This window comes from Branchiostoma belcheri, unplaced genomic scaffold, assembly GCF_001625305.1.
Source record: "Branchiostoma belcheri isolate BF01 breed outbred unplaced genomic scaffold, Haploidv18h27 scaffold18, whole genome shotgun sequence".
Lineage (NCBI taxonomy): Eukaryota > Metazoa > Chordata > Leptocardii > Amphioxiformes > Branchiostomatidae > Branchiostoma > Branchiostoma belcheri.
The window spans coordinates 2,376,601-2,394,110 of NW_017803268.1; the positions used below are offsets into that span (position 1 = coordinate 2,376,601).

At 42.7% G+C, this 17,510-nt stretch overlaps 2 protein-coding genes across 3 annotated transcripts in view; one reads left to right on the forward strand and one right to left on the reverse strand.

Annotated features, from left to right (window-relative positions):
* Positions 1-1,892, reverse strand: part of LOC109467390 — a 2,665-nt gene extending 773 nt beyond the window's left edge. Inside the window, exons 1-2 of the mRNA XM_019765334.1 lie at positions 1,885-1,892; positions 910-1,706 (exon numbers count right to left, since the gene is read on the reverse strand). Of these exons, the coding sequence (XP_019620893.1) occupies positions 910-1,644 (735 nt within the window). The 5' untranslated portion in view covers positions 1,645-1,706; positions 1,885-1,892. The remainder of the gene's footprint in view (positions 1-909; positions 1,707-1,884) is intronic.
* A 1,994-nt stretch (positions 1,893-3,886) lies between these two features.
* LOC109467389 (cryptochrome-1-like) overlaps positions 3,887-17,510 on the forward strand; it is a 48,209-nt gene continuing 34,585 nt past the window's right edge. The window contains exon 1 of one of the 2 annotated variants that reach the window (XM_019765329.1): positions 3,887-3,905. The gene's annotated coding sequence lies outside the window, so the exon portion shown is untranslated. Of the gene's footprint in view, positions 3,906-11,206; positions 11,374-17,510 lie in introns of those variants that run through there. The other variant, XM_019765328.1, reaches the window with a different exon arrangement.

Here is a 17,510-nt window from a genome sequence, read left to right on the forward strand (position 1 = left end):
TTTTTTTTTGCACTGGAATTTTTTTTCACCCAGTGCAAAAAGAAACCCCGATAAAAAAAACGCGCCAAAAAGGAGAGTAGCCTATACCAGACTTCGGGAAGCGGCTGGAATGTAGCCCGAGTGTCAGCCTTTTTAGCTTTCGTCCGCTCGGACGGTCCGGTCGGACGAAAGCTAAGCCTGTTAGATGCTAGCATTCTCTTTTATATACCGATTGATGCAGAAGAGTGGTAATTCTTTGTACTGATTGCATGACCGATTGCATGTACACGGACCAACGACGTGGAGTCCAGATCCTTCCGTTGACCCAGGTACGCTGGACGTAGTCCGCCAGGGTGGTCAGGGCACCTGCTGACTTCCTCCTCAGCTCTTCTAGTGCTGGTGGAATGGCGGCCGCTGGCAAGAAGGGGAGTCCCATGACCCGTCTCACCCATGAGTGTACACGCTGGTCCTCCCGGTATGCCGTCTGTAGTCCATACTCCTGTACCTTCCTCCAGACCGCCTGGCACCAATGGAATGCGCACCCTTTCAGTCGTGCACCAGGAAACACGGATGCAAACGCCTGCCAAGCAGGTGCTTCAAAGTCCATCACGCATTCTTGCAGTTCGATGTCAGCCGGCAGTGCATTTTGCAGTTCTAGGAGTATACGGATCGGTAGTCAATCTCGCGTTTGCTGGACATGAAGGCGTACGCGAGGGGAACTTGCTTGATGACGTCTCCACTTCTGATGAACGCGTGCACCGAGAACAATTGGTAGAAAGGGGCACGCACAACCTTGAAGGTAGAGTCAATATACCAACGACGGGCTTGTGCGAGGAGGCGAAGCTGGTACGGGGTTGCAAACAGGATGTGTCTTGCTGACGTTGTTGCGGTCGACACGTCGATGTCCCGAACCAGGAAATCTTCCTGGATGTATTCTTCATCAAGTTCAAAGTCCAAATCTTGGGGTTCGGCCGGACGATGCTTGGACTTAGCACGGTTGACACGTCGAATCAGGGCGGCGTGACTCGGCAAGCCCGGATTGTCTGCATTGGTTTCCATCACCTCATCCACGAGATTAGATGCAGGTTCGAAGATCTGTTGTTGGGCCTTCTCTCTTATCTCCGACGTGATTTTGGCGCGGATCTCTGCGTCTTGGTGTGCTGGATGGAGGTGATCTGGCAGGCCTGGTTGGAACACATCTCCTGTCTGCACTACCGTTGCAGGACAGACGATGTTCTTGTTGCGAACGGCGCATCGCCAATGGATCGTTGTCTGCGTTTCCCGCTTGAAGGTATAGCTGTAGCCATCACTGCTGATTAGCTTGCCCTTGCCTCTTTGTGACGCTCCGGGAACTAGAAGGTAGGTTGTAACCGGCGTGTCGTATGTGACTTGTGGGTCTACAAATGTCTCGTCGTCCGGATGCTGCTGAGATAGTTCATGTATGTCCTCGACATCTGACACGGTCTCGTGGCTAAAGTCTGACATACACTCGTCTTCGCCGGGTTCGTCAAGCTCGGGCTCGGGTTCGTCAAGCTCGGGCTCGGGTTCGTCAAGCTCGGGCTCGGGTTCGTCAAGCTCTTCACGCTCCAGGCTGGGCTGCGCGCTTTCGTCAGTCTCCAAACTCAGACGCGTGCTTTCGGCTGCAGGTGGCACATCCATGTCCATGGAAGGGGCTTCTTCCCTGGAGGGCTGAGAGCACTGGATGCATTTCCAGTAGGGCTGCGTACCTAAACGTAACATCAGGTACAGGTACATGTACCGGTACAGAGGTTTAGGTACAGGTCCGGACCTGTACCTGTACCCATGGAGGTAAAAATTACCTCCATGCTGTACCTGATACAGACACAACACAAAAGCAACAAAGGTCGCCAATATGGAGGGAAGGGATAATGACTGACCTCTAACCTGATTTGAGTTTGTTGACCAATCACAACCCTGGATCAGCCACACTCTCGCGATGTCTCGTGAGACTGAGGATCTCAAATCAATCGACGGTGTTTACGTCTTTTCCAGTGCTAATTTTTCGTCTTTGTGGTAGGATTTACCTATCTTTAGTCATATACATGGTGTAAACTAGCTATTTCGGTATTCCTGATCCGGTATTTTGGACCTGTACCGAAACGATTTTTACGGTATTGGACCGGTACAGTGTACCGGTCCGCAGCCCTAATTTCCAGGCTACCAATTCTTGATCAGCCTCCCCCTGGGCCATTCGTCTGTAGAGATCCCTAGTGATCCCTATAACAAACAAAAAATAATTAATAACTTGCAGACGCACGAAAAAGTGTTTGGTACCCCTGTCATCAGATGAATTTTATATAACAACAATACTATTTTTGAAATTACATAACAGAACTAAAGAGAGGGGACAAACTTCTTTGAAAATTGTTACATGTGTTACACTTATGTAATCTCCTCAGACACTACACATTTCATTTATGTACAACCATTATAAATGTGGCTTTTGTCATATGGCCATCTGGCATATCAATCTAAAGACCGTGGACTAGCAACATACATGTATTATGAAGACTTTGAGTTTTTTGAAGTCTCAAACCATGTATAACATGCAAAATGTATAACATGTACCATGTATAAGATGCAAAATGTTAAATCATATTACTTGACATAATACATATTGTTAACTCCAATTTTATTTCATGCTTTTGGGTAATAACTTATCTGAATTATTTTGACAATGTTTTTGTACAGAATCAAACTGCAACAATTTTCAAAAATTTTTACTTTTAAGAAAAGTCTAGAAAAATTGTGCCATGGCTTTTATTCATTCAAAATTCTCACTAAAATTGACATGGAATCTAGTACAAATGTATCTCTTAAAAATTAAAAAAAAAACGGATTAAGCAATCAAAATTAACTGGTATCTATCATACTTTACATTGATTAAATGTAAGTTAAACAGAAGGATTCTCTTACCTGTCTGACAAGTACGGTGCTGCCACTGATCGCATTCGCATTGCAATGCCTCCTGTCGAATCGTTTTCCTGCATGCTACACAAGTTACCATGGCTGTCGCTCTCCGGTACACTAAATGACTGGACTTTCTTGGATCCCGTTATATGGCCAAGCAATTCAATAGTTCTGTTGTCTAACAAAAAGATTCGCGGTCTCTGTTGAAGTCATGGTGATTGCCCAAGCCGGCGGTTTGTGACTTCACAAAGCCTCAAAGTCTACAGTTCGAAGTTGTCTAACAAAAAGACGCGGTCTCTATTAAAGTCATGGTGATTGCCCAAGCCGGCGGTTTGGGACTTAAAAAAAAACTCAAAGTCTACAGTTCTAAGTTGTCTAACAAAAAGACGCGGTCTCCATTAAAGTCATGGTGATTGCCCACGCCGGCGGTTTGAGACTTCAAAAAACCTCAAAGTCTTCAGTCCGATGTAGTCTTACACGCAGTGCATGATGGTGTAGCTTGGGTTGGGAAATCCGCCATTTTGATTTCCCATTTCCTACGGCGAAACGCCTAGTATGTCCCTAGTTTAAATACCAGTTATGAGCGGTTGCATCTTTGCGGGAAATCAACGAACTCAAGGGAAATGAGTGTCTGTGGAATATAACAAAGTTATGAAAGAACGTTGGGCTCATAACGCTAGACACTGTTTGTTTTAATTTCATGTCCCGTCCGGAAGTGCACGGTTATGCTAACACACGACAAGATTTGTGGCTGACCTACACACATACAAGAAGTATGACTGAGCTTTATTTACAAATACGCATACAGTAAGCAGAACATGTTTACAAAGACCCGGTGTGTAAGTGTATATGCTTGTAAATAGTGTGTGAGACTCAGCTAGCGACCTCACTTATAATCTTTGGCGAGCCCGATGATGACGAGCCCGCCAGCCGAAGGGTCCGTCGCTAAAGATCCGTCGCTAAAACACCCGGCGAGCAAAGAAAAAAAATCGAAGGTGAGTGTTTTTCTTATATTTTGCGTTGACAGGGCGGTGGGCCGAGTTGACCAGGGCGATGGGCCGAGTTCACCAGGCAGATGGTCCGAGTTGACCAGGGCGGTGGGCCGAGTTGACAGGGCGGTGGGCCGAGTTCACCAAATTTGCGATGGGCCGAGTTGGTAATGGTCCGAGTCGTCCTGATTCCCTTGGTCAAACCCTGTATAAAAGCTTTCAGCAGGGCAGATGCAGCTGTGGCCTATCTATAGCCTCCTCGTTAACACTTGATGAAGAACCAAAACGCAAAAGTCTTTGTTATATCCATTGGTCCAGTAGCCTGGGTACCATCCAGAGCTAGCTATATTATCTCATTTTTTTTAGTTCAGATAACTATTTCATTCCATACACGTGCTAAGAACCTTTACCTGTGTTAACACATAATTTTTTCTAACTAATAAAAGTTAGAGGGGTGTTAACTCATTTTTTCACTAGTAGAAGTTACATGAAATCTCTTATTAGTGAAACAATGAGTTAGAGGGGTGTTAACTCATTTTTTTCACTAGTAGAGATTGTATGAAATCTCTTACTAGTGAAAAAATGAGTTAGAGGGATGTTAACTAATTTTTTCACTAATATATGATAATTCATTGGGCTAAAAGTACAAACTATGCATTAGCACCACTTTTTCTGTTAACACGTGTTTTACCCACTTTTTCCAATCTAACTAAATAAATGTGCTAAATAATCAAGTCTTACCAACTGGTCGGTAGCGACTGTGGGAGCGGTATAAAACTAACCAGGGTGGTACCCAGGCTATTGGGCCAGCCCCTGTGTGCTAAATAACGCCATATTTACATTTAAGGACCATGTCGTTTAGCAGGGCAACTGTGGCCTCCTCCGTAACACCGAAGAGCCAAAAGTCCATTTAACTTCTACTCAGAGTACTCGATTTGTAACCCGGGGAGGTCGTGAGTTCAAACCCCGGCCGGGTCATACCAAAGACTTTTTGATAAATGGTACATACTGCTTTCACAAAGCACAAAGCATTTATGAGGAAGAGTATAGGAAGGTCAAACACATAACACTACCAGCGGGCTAGCCCCCTGCTGTTGTGCTTGCACAACTGTGTGGCCCAAGGGCTACAGAAATGGTCACCACCCATATGCTACGCAAGTAGTGGAACGGAACCTTCTCCTTCACTGTGTACTAGTACTATGATAACAATGATAACTCGTATGCAGCTTCATACAATGGAGCATACTTCATATCATGTAGATGTATGAAATCTGTGTTGCTTTCAAAAGAGGAGAATTTCTGGACATGTATTTGAGATGCTCAGCATGGAAAGTTTTATCTGGTAATTCTACTGCTTATAATTAATTCTCTTACTATCCAAGCAGAGGTTGGTGGGGAAGACTTTGAACTTTCTATCATGCATATGTCCCGTTTTCTGAAGCTACTGTTGGTGGGGAGTAGAGATAAAATGAGCCACATGATAGAAAGGTCACAATCTTCCCCACCAACCTCTGCTTGGAGTGAAATCCATCTCTTTTTATGTTTACCGATGGAAAACATATTGCTTTGCTCAGTTTCTTCTTCTTCTTCTCCAAACAGTGACCTCTGACCTGAACCAATGTTTTGTCTGCTGCCACGGTAACGCGTTGGAGTACATCATGTAACAATTTCATAGTAAGAGGGATTTAGACTCCTGTCTGACCATATGTATGAATGTGTTTGAGTAAGAATTAATTTATTCTTCGATTTTAACCGTCGGAATATCTCAAGCGGTTCAATGACTTATATCGCGAATAACTTGTTCACGTATAAGGCGCTTACGCAAGTGAATAATAACCTTCATCCTGTAGCTGTGTTAAATACAAACACGTTATGATAATATTTTCTCTCTTCTTTGTGGATGAACCTTTGTTATTGTCGTCACGCAGTCTTTCATGACGGAGGTTTCTCACAAGTGCGCGCGACATCGGAAGTTCAAACGACTGTTGAATGACCTCTGAGTCATAGGATTTCTCTCAAGAGAGAGATATTTAGTCTACCGAGGTGTAAAATTAGACTATGTTGTCGAATGTGTAGGTGTATTTATAGTCTTTTTAACATCCGTCTCGAGTGTAAGTGCAACCTGAGCTGTTCAACTTTAGTTTTAAGCGTTGTTGGGATAGTACAGTTAGCCATGAGTCGGACCAGACTACTATAGTAGTAGGTTTGATCTACTGACACTGGGATAGACTCTTACTCTACTGGATAACTTTGAAACTGTGGTGGGTTCTTTATCGTGCATGATGTGTAGCTTTGCTTGTTATACCTTAAATCTTAAATGTAGCCTTACCATGTACGTATACTCTTATGTATGTCATGTATGTGCTTGTACTTGTATATGGCTTGAATCGTCGGGAATTTCCCAGATGTTAATGTTTATGTTTGGTGAATGTTTATTTGAGCTGTAGAGTCAGTGAATTCACTTTCTCATTCATATCCAAGGCCAAAGTGTTGTCTGTTCGGTGTAGTCCGATGATTCTATCTAGACCGACCTGGTTCATTCCGTTATGCATGTGTAGTTCAGAAAAGTATTTTACTATATAGTAAAACGTGTTAATTGGAATCATAAGTAATTCACCACTTGCTGGTGAATTAATGGGATAATAGGAGTGTTTTACAATCTATTTATTTATTTATTGGATTTATTTATTTATTGAATTTATTTATTGTTTTACAATCCTTGTGACAAAATGGGATACTAGTCTTTCCCTTCAATAGCTATCCCATGTAAACAGTACAAGTGTATACGCACGTAGTTAGCACGCTTTTCGAAAAGAAAAAAAAATTAGTACACCTCCTGTGTCCTTCGCATACTTGTCGGCGGAGGGACGATTTTGCTGCCGAGGGAGTTTAGCCGTGGAGAGAAAGTTTCGCACTCGTTGGAGCAAAATCGTCCCTCCGCGGCATATTACTCGCGTCGCTCACTGAAAAAAATAACGCCGACGCCCAACAAGTCTGCGAAGGAGGCTACTAAAAAAGGACTAAACAGCAAAAGCTCCCTAACTGTTTTATAATACAGTATACTACTCTCCAAGCAGAGGTTTGGGCTTCGGCTTATTTTGCGTGTTTTTTTAGTAGAGTAACAAATGCTAACTGCCCGGCAAATGGATACTGCCTGGCCAATCATAATTGGCTTGCAGCCACCAAAACTTGGAGATTGCCAAAACACGTGAGGGTCCACGAGGCCACAGAATATACGTGCCCGCCAACACGGTCTTTGTTGACGTAACCTAGTCTTCGTCACATGTCATGGCCTAGTTCCGTAAATACACGTATTTCGTCAGGATTAATTATGCACAAACACAAACTAAATTTGATTCAAGGTCAAGAACTTCCATAGCGACATTTTTTTAGCTCCTTGCTATAACGCGTTCGGTCTCCGATTGGCCTTTAATACGAGTCGGTTGTCTTCGGGTACCTTCGGCAAACGTTCGTATCATGGTAACATTATATGTAGCTATCTTCTTTCAGCAATGTCAGATGTATTTGTATGATACATGTTTTATAACTCGATGAAGATTATCTACATAACGGAGGGGGCCCCGAGTTCGCCACTGTACCCCGAGTTCGCCACTTTGTGTTTCCTTTATTTTTTACGTGGAAAGGTAGAATGTTAGGGCTACTTCAATGATACTTCGAAACTAGGACAACCAAAGATTAATATGCATGTAGTATTCTGTTCAGGTCTAGTCAAGCGGAGATCTGCGTAACAACAACGGGGAGAGAGGACGCACGGCATGGGCACCACGTTTGGGTCGCGTGGCTGGCGACAGCGACCGTCTTCTATTCTCTGATTGTTTTAAATCGAAAAAATGGTTCTGGAAACTAGATATTATATGAAAAGACTTCTTAAAGATAACAAGAAACTGCAAAATAAAGATGGATGGGAAAGTCTCCCGTCTTGTGCATGTTTGAACCAGTTATTTCGGTAATGTTGTGGAAGTTTTTTTGGCGTCGAACGCCTGACTTATCGATCGAACGTGCTCTCATTTCGGGTGGTTCGAATTTCCGAAGTTGAAGAATGGAGACATGAAAAGGTAAGATCTCGTTACATTATCTATAGATAGTCTGACAAATCGAGTCTATAGACACAAGAGAATGATATGTAGGATATAATATCCATAGAGTTACATTTCATGAGAGAAACCTCTCCTTTTACCGCCGCTGCCGTATTATCGGTGCGGCTGCTCTCTCCCCTAAACTTGTTTGTAAACTTCTCATAGTCCAATGTGTTTGGGAGGTCTTACATCGTGGTAAACAATATTAAACCTTTATTACCGTAAATGTCCGAATAAAGTACGCACTTTTAAAAACTTTTCAAAATACAAAAAGTGTCTCAGGCCGCCGCCAAAGTCGGGGTGCTTACCTTATTTGAGGTTTTCCCCGACAGATCCAACGACTACCGACGAATATAGCGAAAACCGGCAAGGAGAAGAATTGAAGCGCACGACATCGATTCGTACATAACATGTCGGATGATAATGTTGACGAGTGGAAATAAAAGTTCAACTTTAATAAAGGAACGTATTCCATTTGTGTATCATCGATATTGACACGAAATTGCGGCAAAACGAGAAGACGCATGGTAAGATAATCTAGGTCACTCACGTCGCGGTGTTCGGTCATGCTGACGGGACGGTCGCCAGCCAGCCGCCGATCTCAGTTGAACCCCGGCCGAAAAGAAATACCCCCGTAATTATTAACGCAATTCTAAGAGGGTTATGAGTGGTAAGATTTAAAATGGTCCGCAAGCCGTGATTGTTCTTGATCGTCGTAACGTAGTGAATAACGTTATAACATGACAGTTGTGCTTCACCTGATGGTCAGTTCTAATGCACTTTCGGCTCTAGTGAAACACAGAAATATTCAACAAATGTTATATCCAAGCCGTTACAAAGGTTCAAATGACAGAAATCTTTTCACTTCGTATCACAAATGTCTTTAAATATTAATAGATGCCGCAGAAAATTATTTTGTAGCGGGACTATACCAGCCAGTACTACGTTAAAATGCTGGGTAGGTGTACACGGCATGGCCCTACAATGATAGGGTTTTTCGGGCGAAGTCTTTGAAATCTTTTGCTGCCCGCCGGTGGGTGGGGCCCATGTGCGTGCTGCTGTGGGCGTGACGCCGCTTTGTCTGGCCAGGACGTGCCGTCGTCTTGGCAACGCAACGTGGGAAGCCAGCGGCCAGAAGCTTTTCATGCTGGGAAGTTTTTATTCCTTTGATTTTGTGACATGAGCAGTAGTTTACTAAACGAGATATTTTAAAGAACTTTTTCGCTCTCTCCGTTCAGAATTGCATGTCCCGGCAGCCCTTCGTTGTTGTTTTGGTTTCGGTGTCAAATTTTAAATACGCTAGCACATAAATTCTCCGACCATTCCCACTTCTCCGCCTCGATCATTTGTTGCTCACCGATGGGCGGTCAATCAGCGCTGACGTGGTTTAGAACGTGGCGAGCGGCGCCGCGGCACCGGCAAGAACAGTCCCCTTACGTCGGCGGAAACTTACCCACGTCTCTCGTTCCGATGCGCCGCAAAGTACTTCATTTAAAACCGCGTACCTGAAAACAGGAAAAGGGAATAATTGAGTTTGGAGGTGTGAACAACAACGTAGTCTACTCTCCTTGATGCTATTATATCACCAAATCCACTGCCCCCATCCACAAACCAAAAAAAAAAAAAAATGTAGGGAAAAATAACGTCCCCGGACGGTAGCAAAAAAAAAACCAACAACTTCTTTCTCCAGGCTCCCGCTCGACGGGTGCTGGTGTCTGGACGCCCGCAACAGTTCAGGCCGATGGGAATGCTGCTGAAACGTAGGACCTCGCGTCGTGCCGGTGAGAAGGGGCGGGGAATTCCACAAAGAGTGCTCCGCCCTCCATTTCTCTGAAGTTGCCGTGCTGCGCATATGAGTGTAGCAGGATCTCGTGGTATTAACGCGAAAGTCACGCTGTATTTTCCGTAATTACGCTTCTCCCTGCCAAATCTAACCAAGGACATTTTAGCCGTATTCCCGCGTTAATTTCAGGGTATTCCTGCGACAAAGTGGCAACTGTAACGTAGGTTGTACTGTACGTTCTTTCCTGGAACAAGTTGCCGTGAGCAGCGTACGCAACACATTGCAACCCTTCACTTATGCGCCGTTAAATAGATGTTGGTATGGACTCTTGATCAAAGCTGTAAGTTTCAGTTTTACGTCGGTAGCATGATAAAAGTAACATTATATCAAATAAATACTCAAAAGCCCACTTGTATATTCATGGTTCAGTAATATGCTGGACTCTGGAACGCCGAACATGACCCACAGTTACGTCGCAGAGGACCGACCTTGTTATGTCCAAATAAATGGCGCGTTTCGTTCCGATGCGCCACAAAGTATTTGTTTTACTACCCCCAAACGAGTAAGCGTTAACTCTAGGAATAAAATCCAAAGGCTAAAAAACACTTTCAATCCATATTTTGATACTTCCTGACAAATTATAAAAAGTGGCGAACTCGGGGTACACCCTTGGAACTACCGCCCTAGTTACGTCGCAAAGTAGAAGGTTGACCCTTGACCTCAACGTTCGATCAATCACCATGGTAACACGTATGTAAAAAGTCTAACAAAAACTCTTTCGACATGGCCATATATCATCAAGAGGTTCATGGAATTTTCCTTTGAAATGTGTGATTTATGTTAAAAAGTGGCGAACTCGGGGCCCCCTCCGTTACTTGATTTTGTACTTGTATAGTTGCTAATGGGGGATCAATAACGCACCTTGCAAGCACAGACTATATAATATATATATATATATATATAAATTGTAAATGATATCAGTAGCTACCAGCAATGTAGTGAACGTTTAACTTTTAGGATATGCTTGGCAATTTAGTTTATAGCTACCGGATCTCTATACTTAGTATCAACAGAATGTTCTAGAATCGCCATGATCGAAGTCTCTACTCTAACCATGTGACTTGCGCGATGATCTAACCATTGGGAACAACATACCCACCACTGGTTCTACCCACCGACGGGCGGTTATGTAAGGGACGTACCACTTTGCGTTCCAAAAGGGGGGGAGGTTTTTATCCTTCGCTTCTGTCGTAGCTAAAACATAAAACTTACACACTTTGATGAAGATTGTATCTCCGAGTCTTGTATGGAATGTATATTATTTACCAACTCTGTCTGGATGCGATTTAGCACACCTTAGTAAAGGCTGTTTACGCCTTCAACCATAGCGGTTACCTGCGTGCATCTCATGAACATAATTTATTAAGCGTATGCAAAGAGGTTATTGAGGAATCACGTGTACCCTGACATGTTAGAGGCCAGACGTTGCAGGCAATGACGAAGTTGTTCCTGGCTGTGCATTGAGAATTCAAGACTGCTCGAGCCCTGTCTTCGCTTTTAGCTGATTTTCGCGACAAAAAGCAACGATTTATTGGTGAGTTTTCCTCTGTAAGATTTTTAAAATGTTTAGTAAGAGACATGAACCGAATACCGCTGAAAAACGATATCTGTATGTGACAATGTTGACTTGTGTACTAGCACGATCCGTGGTTTTGAACCCCAGCACTAGTGTGTATATCATTTGATAAGTTTGATCGGGCACATTAGTCGGGAATATGTCTGCTAACAGTCTTACTGCTGTCGGCCTCAACCAGGCGTTTTCCCCGCCACGATTTTGCAATCTGGCATATGGGGAGGGGGGTACCCATTGAACCAATCCACTGAAAATGCTTCCATATCCAAACGCACGTAACTAATTTTCTCCAACAATCGCCCGGTTTTTATAATGATTTTGTAAACGTACAGTGTGTATGCGCCGTTAGCTTTCATACTTGGGTCTCACTGAACTTGTGTATGAATGTCACGTATGTTGTTATCGTGTCCCGATATATCATATATGTCCGGGACCCGTCTGCTTTACAGTACAGTGTACCTACATCTAGATCTAACCACGTCTATATTAGAGCGTTCTTATAGCTCATTACACAGCCAAGAAAAGGCGACTCTAAATGTAATTTCCCAGTAAAATTTAACTGACCAGGGAATTGTGATTGTATGTTGCCATGCTGGCAAATTATTTATCCGGTTTGTATTTTGACAATTTTTTAAAATTATTTTTATAGATTTTTTGGGGAGACCAAGAACTGCTAAAATTTATTTCCTCATATTGGCAGGGTTTCCATGTATATTCGAGAACATACACCCACAGCAAACCCAGTGGCATACTCACTTACGCACACACATACATACATACAAAATAGATGTGTTGCATCACGTAGCTACACCTAGCTTGTTACGGTCATTGTTTGAACACGAGACAAATTTAGGACCCAGCAATTGAAAAGTGTCAGCCAACATTTTTTTTATACCAACATGTACAACAAGACGTGGTGACGGCACACTCAAGTTTTTTCAACATATATCAATACCGCCGCCAACACAGGGAACAAACTACTCATTTTCACCTGAGCGAAGTGAGGAAAGCGTGTTAAGTGCCTTTTACAAGGGCGCAAGATCGGTGGCATGTCAGGACTCGAACCCGGTACCTCTTGGTTCTGAGTCGAGCACTCTGCCTCTACGCCACACGACCCCGCGTATGAAAGCCATTTGTGGGCGTTTTTCGTGCATTTTGTTCTCGCGATATATTTGCTTAGATCGGTTTCTGAGTTCGCGTCAATCCAAAAGGGCAGAATGACCCAGACCTGAGAGGATTAAATTTGTCCGTTCTACCATAGTCCTTTGGGACGCGGGGTGAATTGTAAAAATTAGATTCAACATGGGATAATCAATATTATTCAGCCGACCAGAAAAAAAAGCATCTCCTTGATTCTTTTTGACAAATTTGACCTTCTCTGACTTCCGGGCTCCTTGTAGCAAGTCGTCCGCTAATAAAATCAATCACTTCTTGCGCCCCTACGTTTGCGGAATATTCTTTTCTTGTTCGTTGTGATTGCGCGCCGGAGCTTTTTATACGCCCCCGGAGCAGCCTACTTGCATCAGCGGTCGGGCTTTTGATTTGACATCGCTCGTTTTCGGCTGATTGTACAATTTCGCAGTTTGAAAAACTTAAACTGATGATGAAAAACTTAAACTGTTCTCCAACTCAAAATTTGACTCACCAGAAATTTTCGACTGAATCACTCAGTCTTCCTCAGCTATCTGACCCAAATGTTGTGGACACGTGATTTTTCCCACGTGTGACGTCAGCAAAGGGTCAAAGGCTGTCTGAAGTCGATATCGCCCCCCGTCCCGGTTGAGCGAGGGTTGAAGTGCCCTGATGTATATGGCCTCTTTTATGCCTCTCTTGAAGTAATCCTGTTCGGTATCCAAGATTCTGACCCCCTCCAGATCCACTGTGTGTCCCGGTGATTCTATGTGGATGTGCTGTGACACCTCAGATGCAACAGAACTGGGTCGTCTATGTTCTAGAAACCTGGTTTTTAGTCAGCGCTCAGTTTCCCCGATATAAGTTTCCCGACAGGGGCCTCTGTTGGTGTTTCCCTGGCAACTTATGTGGTAGATAACCCCACACTTGTCTTCCTTGGGAGTTTTGTCCTTAGGTGCCACAAGGAGCTGTCTTAACGTACGATGAGGTCTAAAACAGGTACTCACTCCGCACTGTTTTCGCACTGTTGTCCGCTTGCAACCTAACGTGCATGGTAGATGGTGGGCCCGCGTTTTCTACTTATAAATGACGTGGGAACGTACGTACGTAAGATTTTCAATTTTCAATAGGGCCACGATAATCTCATTATGATTTGATATGGATGACATATGGTTTTCGACCAAACTGTAAATTGTACCAAGCAACTGCAAAATTATCGAGCAAATGTATGTCGTAAGCTGCAAAAAATATTGGAAAACGATACTAATGCCGTAGAATGCCGAAATTAATTCCAAAGGGAAGTAAGAAAATGTGAAGAAATGAAAATGAAGAGTCTATTGTATTCGCCATACCATACTCGTATGTTAAGTCATTTGTTCAACCCTCATGACCACGCAGATGTCATAATGAAGGCTACTTTTATGCAAACCTTTTTTATTCGCACGCTCGCATCAGTCTTGTGGTTCCCAGAGGATGTCACCCATATAATCAAATAAACATGGCATAAGAAATGACTGGACTTACGTCTCCGGTTCTATGACCGCGCAACAGATTATTAATGCAGAGATATCAAAAGAAATTTCATGGGCGCCGCAGAACCTGCGTCACCAGTGCGAGGATGCATGCATGAGTTAAAGCTGCAAATTGAAATGACTGACTCACACTACATGAACCCCAAAGCGCATAGGTTACTTTACGCAGGCTTGAGCCTTCCGGGACTCCTGTTTTTCTTCAAAGTGATTTGTAGCTACTTAATTAGCATACAGAAGCCAAATTCGGGTTAACATTTACGAATTTTCAATAAGGAAAGTTACATGTAGCAAACAACTTGTTTTGCACGTCTAGAGGGTGAATGGGAAAAACAAGTGCACATGTTTCGTACCAAACGCGAAAAACTAGCTACATCTGCTTGGATCAGCGGGAAAGAAAGTAGCCATGAGTTTGGAGAGGTATATAATCGTGATACTCCGATTTGTACAGAAATATTCTTTGAATTGTGGTTAAATTTTTTTTAATTATTTTTTTTTTACAAATTTGCCTCTTTTGGCGCAGGGATGTGGCCAATCGACGTGAGTTAGAGTCAATTCCGCGTCACCGAGTGGGTTGTTATTGTCATTATTTAGAAATGTTTTGAATTCTTTGTAATTGTTTGTCTAAGAAATTTCATAATTTGGAAATATTTTGAACATCTTGTCTATATTCTAAATAATTCCCTGGTTTTCTAAAACGTTTGAAATATTCCTGATGTGGATTATGACATTTCCAATAGTTTCTAAATATTTCTAACAGCACTCTACCATTTTTTACCATTATTTCGAATTATTTCTAACATTTTGTAAATGGGTCAGTGGGATGGGAAGGAAGTAATTCACACATCCCTGTGAAGTACAGGCTAGTCTGCCTGGGTTTCAGGCATTGATGCCTTACAACAAAAGAGCCACCAGTGTCCAGCAGTGAAATCTAAAAATATACAGAGGAAGACAGAAGAGTAGGATTAGCACCTACTTTTATGGGGGCAATTACCCACATCTACCATTTGGTTATTTGTTTGAAATAGTTCTAAATATTTCGAATTGTGAAAGAAACACATGGGTAGTTCAAATTTATTCTAAAGAAAGAGATCTTTGTACAGTCACATTCAAAATGTTTCAGAAATATATAAATGAATTCAAATATATTCAAATTTTCATTTTAAAATTTTTGAAAAATTTAGAACTTTTGTTACTGGGGTATTCTTTTCTTCTAAATAATTCAAACGTATTAGAAACATGGAGAAAAAACCCACACGGTGACGCGGAATGGACTCTATTGTATGTTTTAAAGCCTTGTTTTTAAGGTCTTGGTTTCACTACCCGATTTGTTGGCCCCTCCCCTATTAAGCGGTATTAACAGGGGATGAGGACGTCAGCGACGACAGTAAAGTAGCTTCACGTGTTATCTTCCTAATCACATTGCCTCGTCTACGTCAGGACTAGCCATATGAGGAAAAATGTAGGTCGAGTCGAATTTCCAGGTACATCTTTTGGTGGCCGCAAGGCAGTATCAAATTTGCCAGGCATTTGGCAATTACCACCAGAAGGCTGGCGTAAAAAAAGCACTACATACAAAACAAAAAAAAAAACAAAAACAAAAACAAAGAAAGTTCAATAAAACGCTTCAATATCGATTGGTCAAGACTTACCCATTTATAAATTTTATGACAATCTATAGAAGCTTCTTGATCATGAATTATTGTGCAAAACCACAAACATACAATCGCTAACCAAAACCATAACCTTCTGGGTGAAGATAAAAAAATAACATACTAGAAATGTAACATTTGCAAACAAATGTATAATGTATACCTTTGCATATGGTCTGCTCTGTTAATTCTTATTGAAACAACATTCACATATATGGTGACAGGAGTCTAAATCCCTCCTGCTATAAAATTGCAACATGATGTAACCCAACACCAGTTACCATCGTGAGAGACCAGTCTGGTCATTGGCCAGGTCAGAGGTCAGTGTTTGGAACGGAAGAAGAAGAAGAAACAGAGCAAAAACAATATGTTTTCCTTCGGTAAACATAATACATGCTGGTGAAAGCATAAAACGTTCTCTGTTGACCAACACTGATTATCATTGTCAGTGCAGCGCGCCTCATCATCCACTACGTATTAGGCTCTTACAAGCGCCTTTAGGATCCTTCTGGTCCGCTGAGAGTCCTTCTACACCAGGAGACTTAAAAGTCCGTGCGCCGCGTGTCGCCCTCTGAAAGCAATCATTGTCTATTAACCATTGTTAACAGGTTCTCCACAGTCACTTCTGCGTCCAGCTAGACTGTACATGTCATCCTTACTCCTGACGAGTTTTATTGAAACAGTGTTCGTCCGGCGAATATCTTTATTTTTGTTTTCGAAAGTACAGTTTTGGGTGGGAGAGGTGTGGGTTTGTTTGTCTGGACAGAGTAGGTTGACAGCACTTGGTTTATGATAGACAAGCAGAATGACAGGAAGTTAAAAGCGCAGACTTGGGAAAGGGTATGAAGGTCTCGGAATCTGGTTGGAATCCAGTGGCGGTGGCATGGGGGGGAATTCAGGAAGCCGAGGATTGAATACTTACCGGAAATCTGACATCTCCCATTTCGTCTTCTCATAAGGTCAATGACCTGGACCAGACGGCTGTCACCATGGTAACTGGTGTTGTGGCAGGAGGATTACATGTACATAATGTAGCAACTGGCAGAATAGAGTTTGAGGGGCTGGTCACTATGTATATGAATGTGTTTAAGTGAGAAACAGAGCTGTATTTTGTTGGGCTAGACCATGTGAAAGTAAACATTATGTATTTGCTTTACAAATGTTATCTTTCAAGTAATGATTGCTATGCCATTGCACGCCAAATTATGATTGTCAAAATTACAGAGTGGATGTAGATGTAAACTTTTTGCCCGTCATAAAGAGAGAAATTCCCTAAAATGACGGACGCTTAACCGAATGTATTTGTAGGAATGCATTTGTTAATTTCGAAGAAATGTTAGTTACGCTATATTTTCGAGTGAGTTCCAATGACATGGCATTAGAACTGACGTGTTTAGGGTCTGCTAACTGTGCAAAGTGCTTGTTAGTATGCCTTTACGTGATCGAGTTGTATACATATGGTGAAGCAAAACTTAAAGACCTGCCATTTTAGAGTTAGAGTGGAGACAGTAAGTACTCTCCCGTGCGTCACCGCAAGCTAAGGCTTTCAGCGCAGCCAGCCATTACGTCAATGTGGTAGCCTGGGCACGCAGGCTTCGCCGAGGGCGATGACCAAACTCAGATAAAGAGGCTAGCCCGAAACAAGGACAAATGGATTGTCATGATTTTATGTTGGTAGCTCGACATTATACAGAACCTTGGTAGCTCATAAGCATGTGATATACTTGTGGTTTGTCCCCAACCAGAGGTTTGCGCACCGGCTTATTTTTGACGAGTTTTAGTTTTT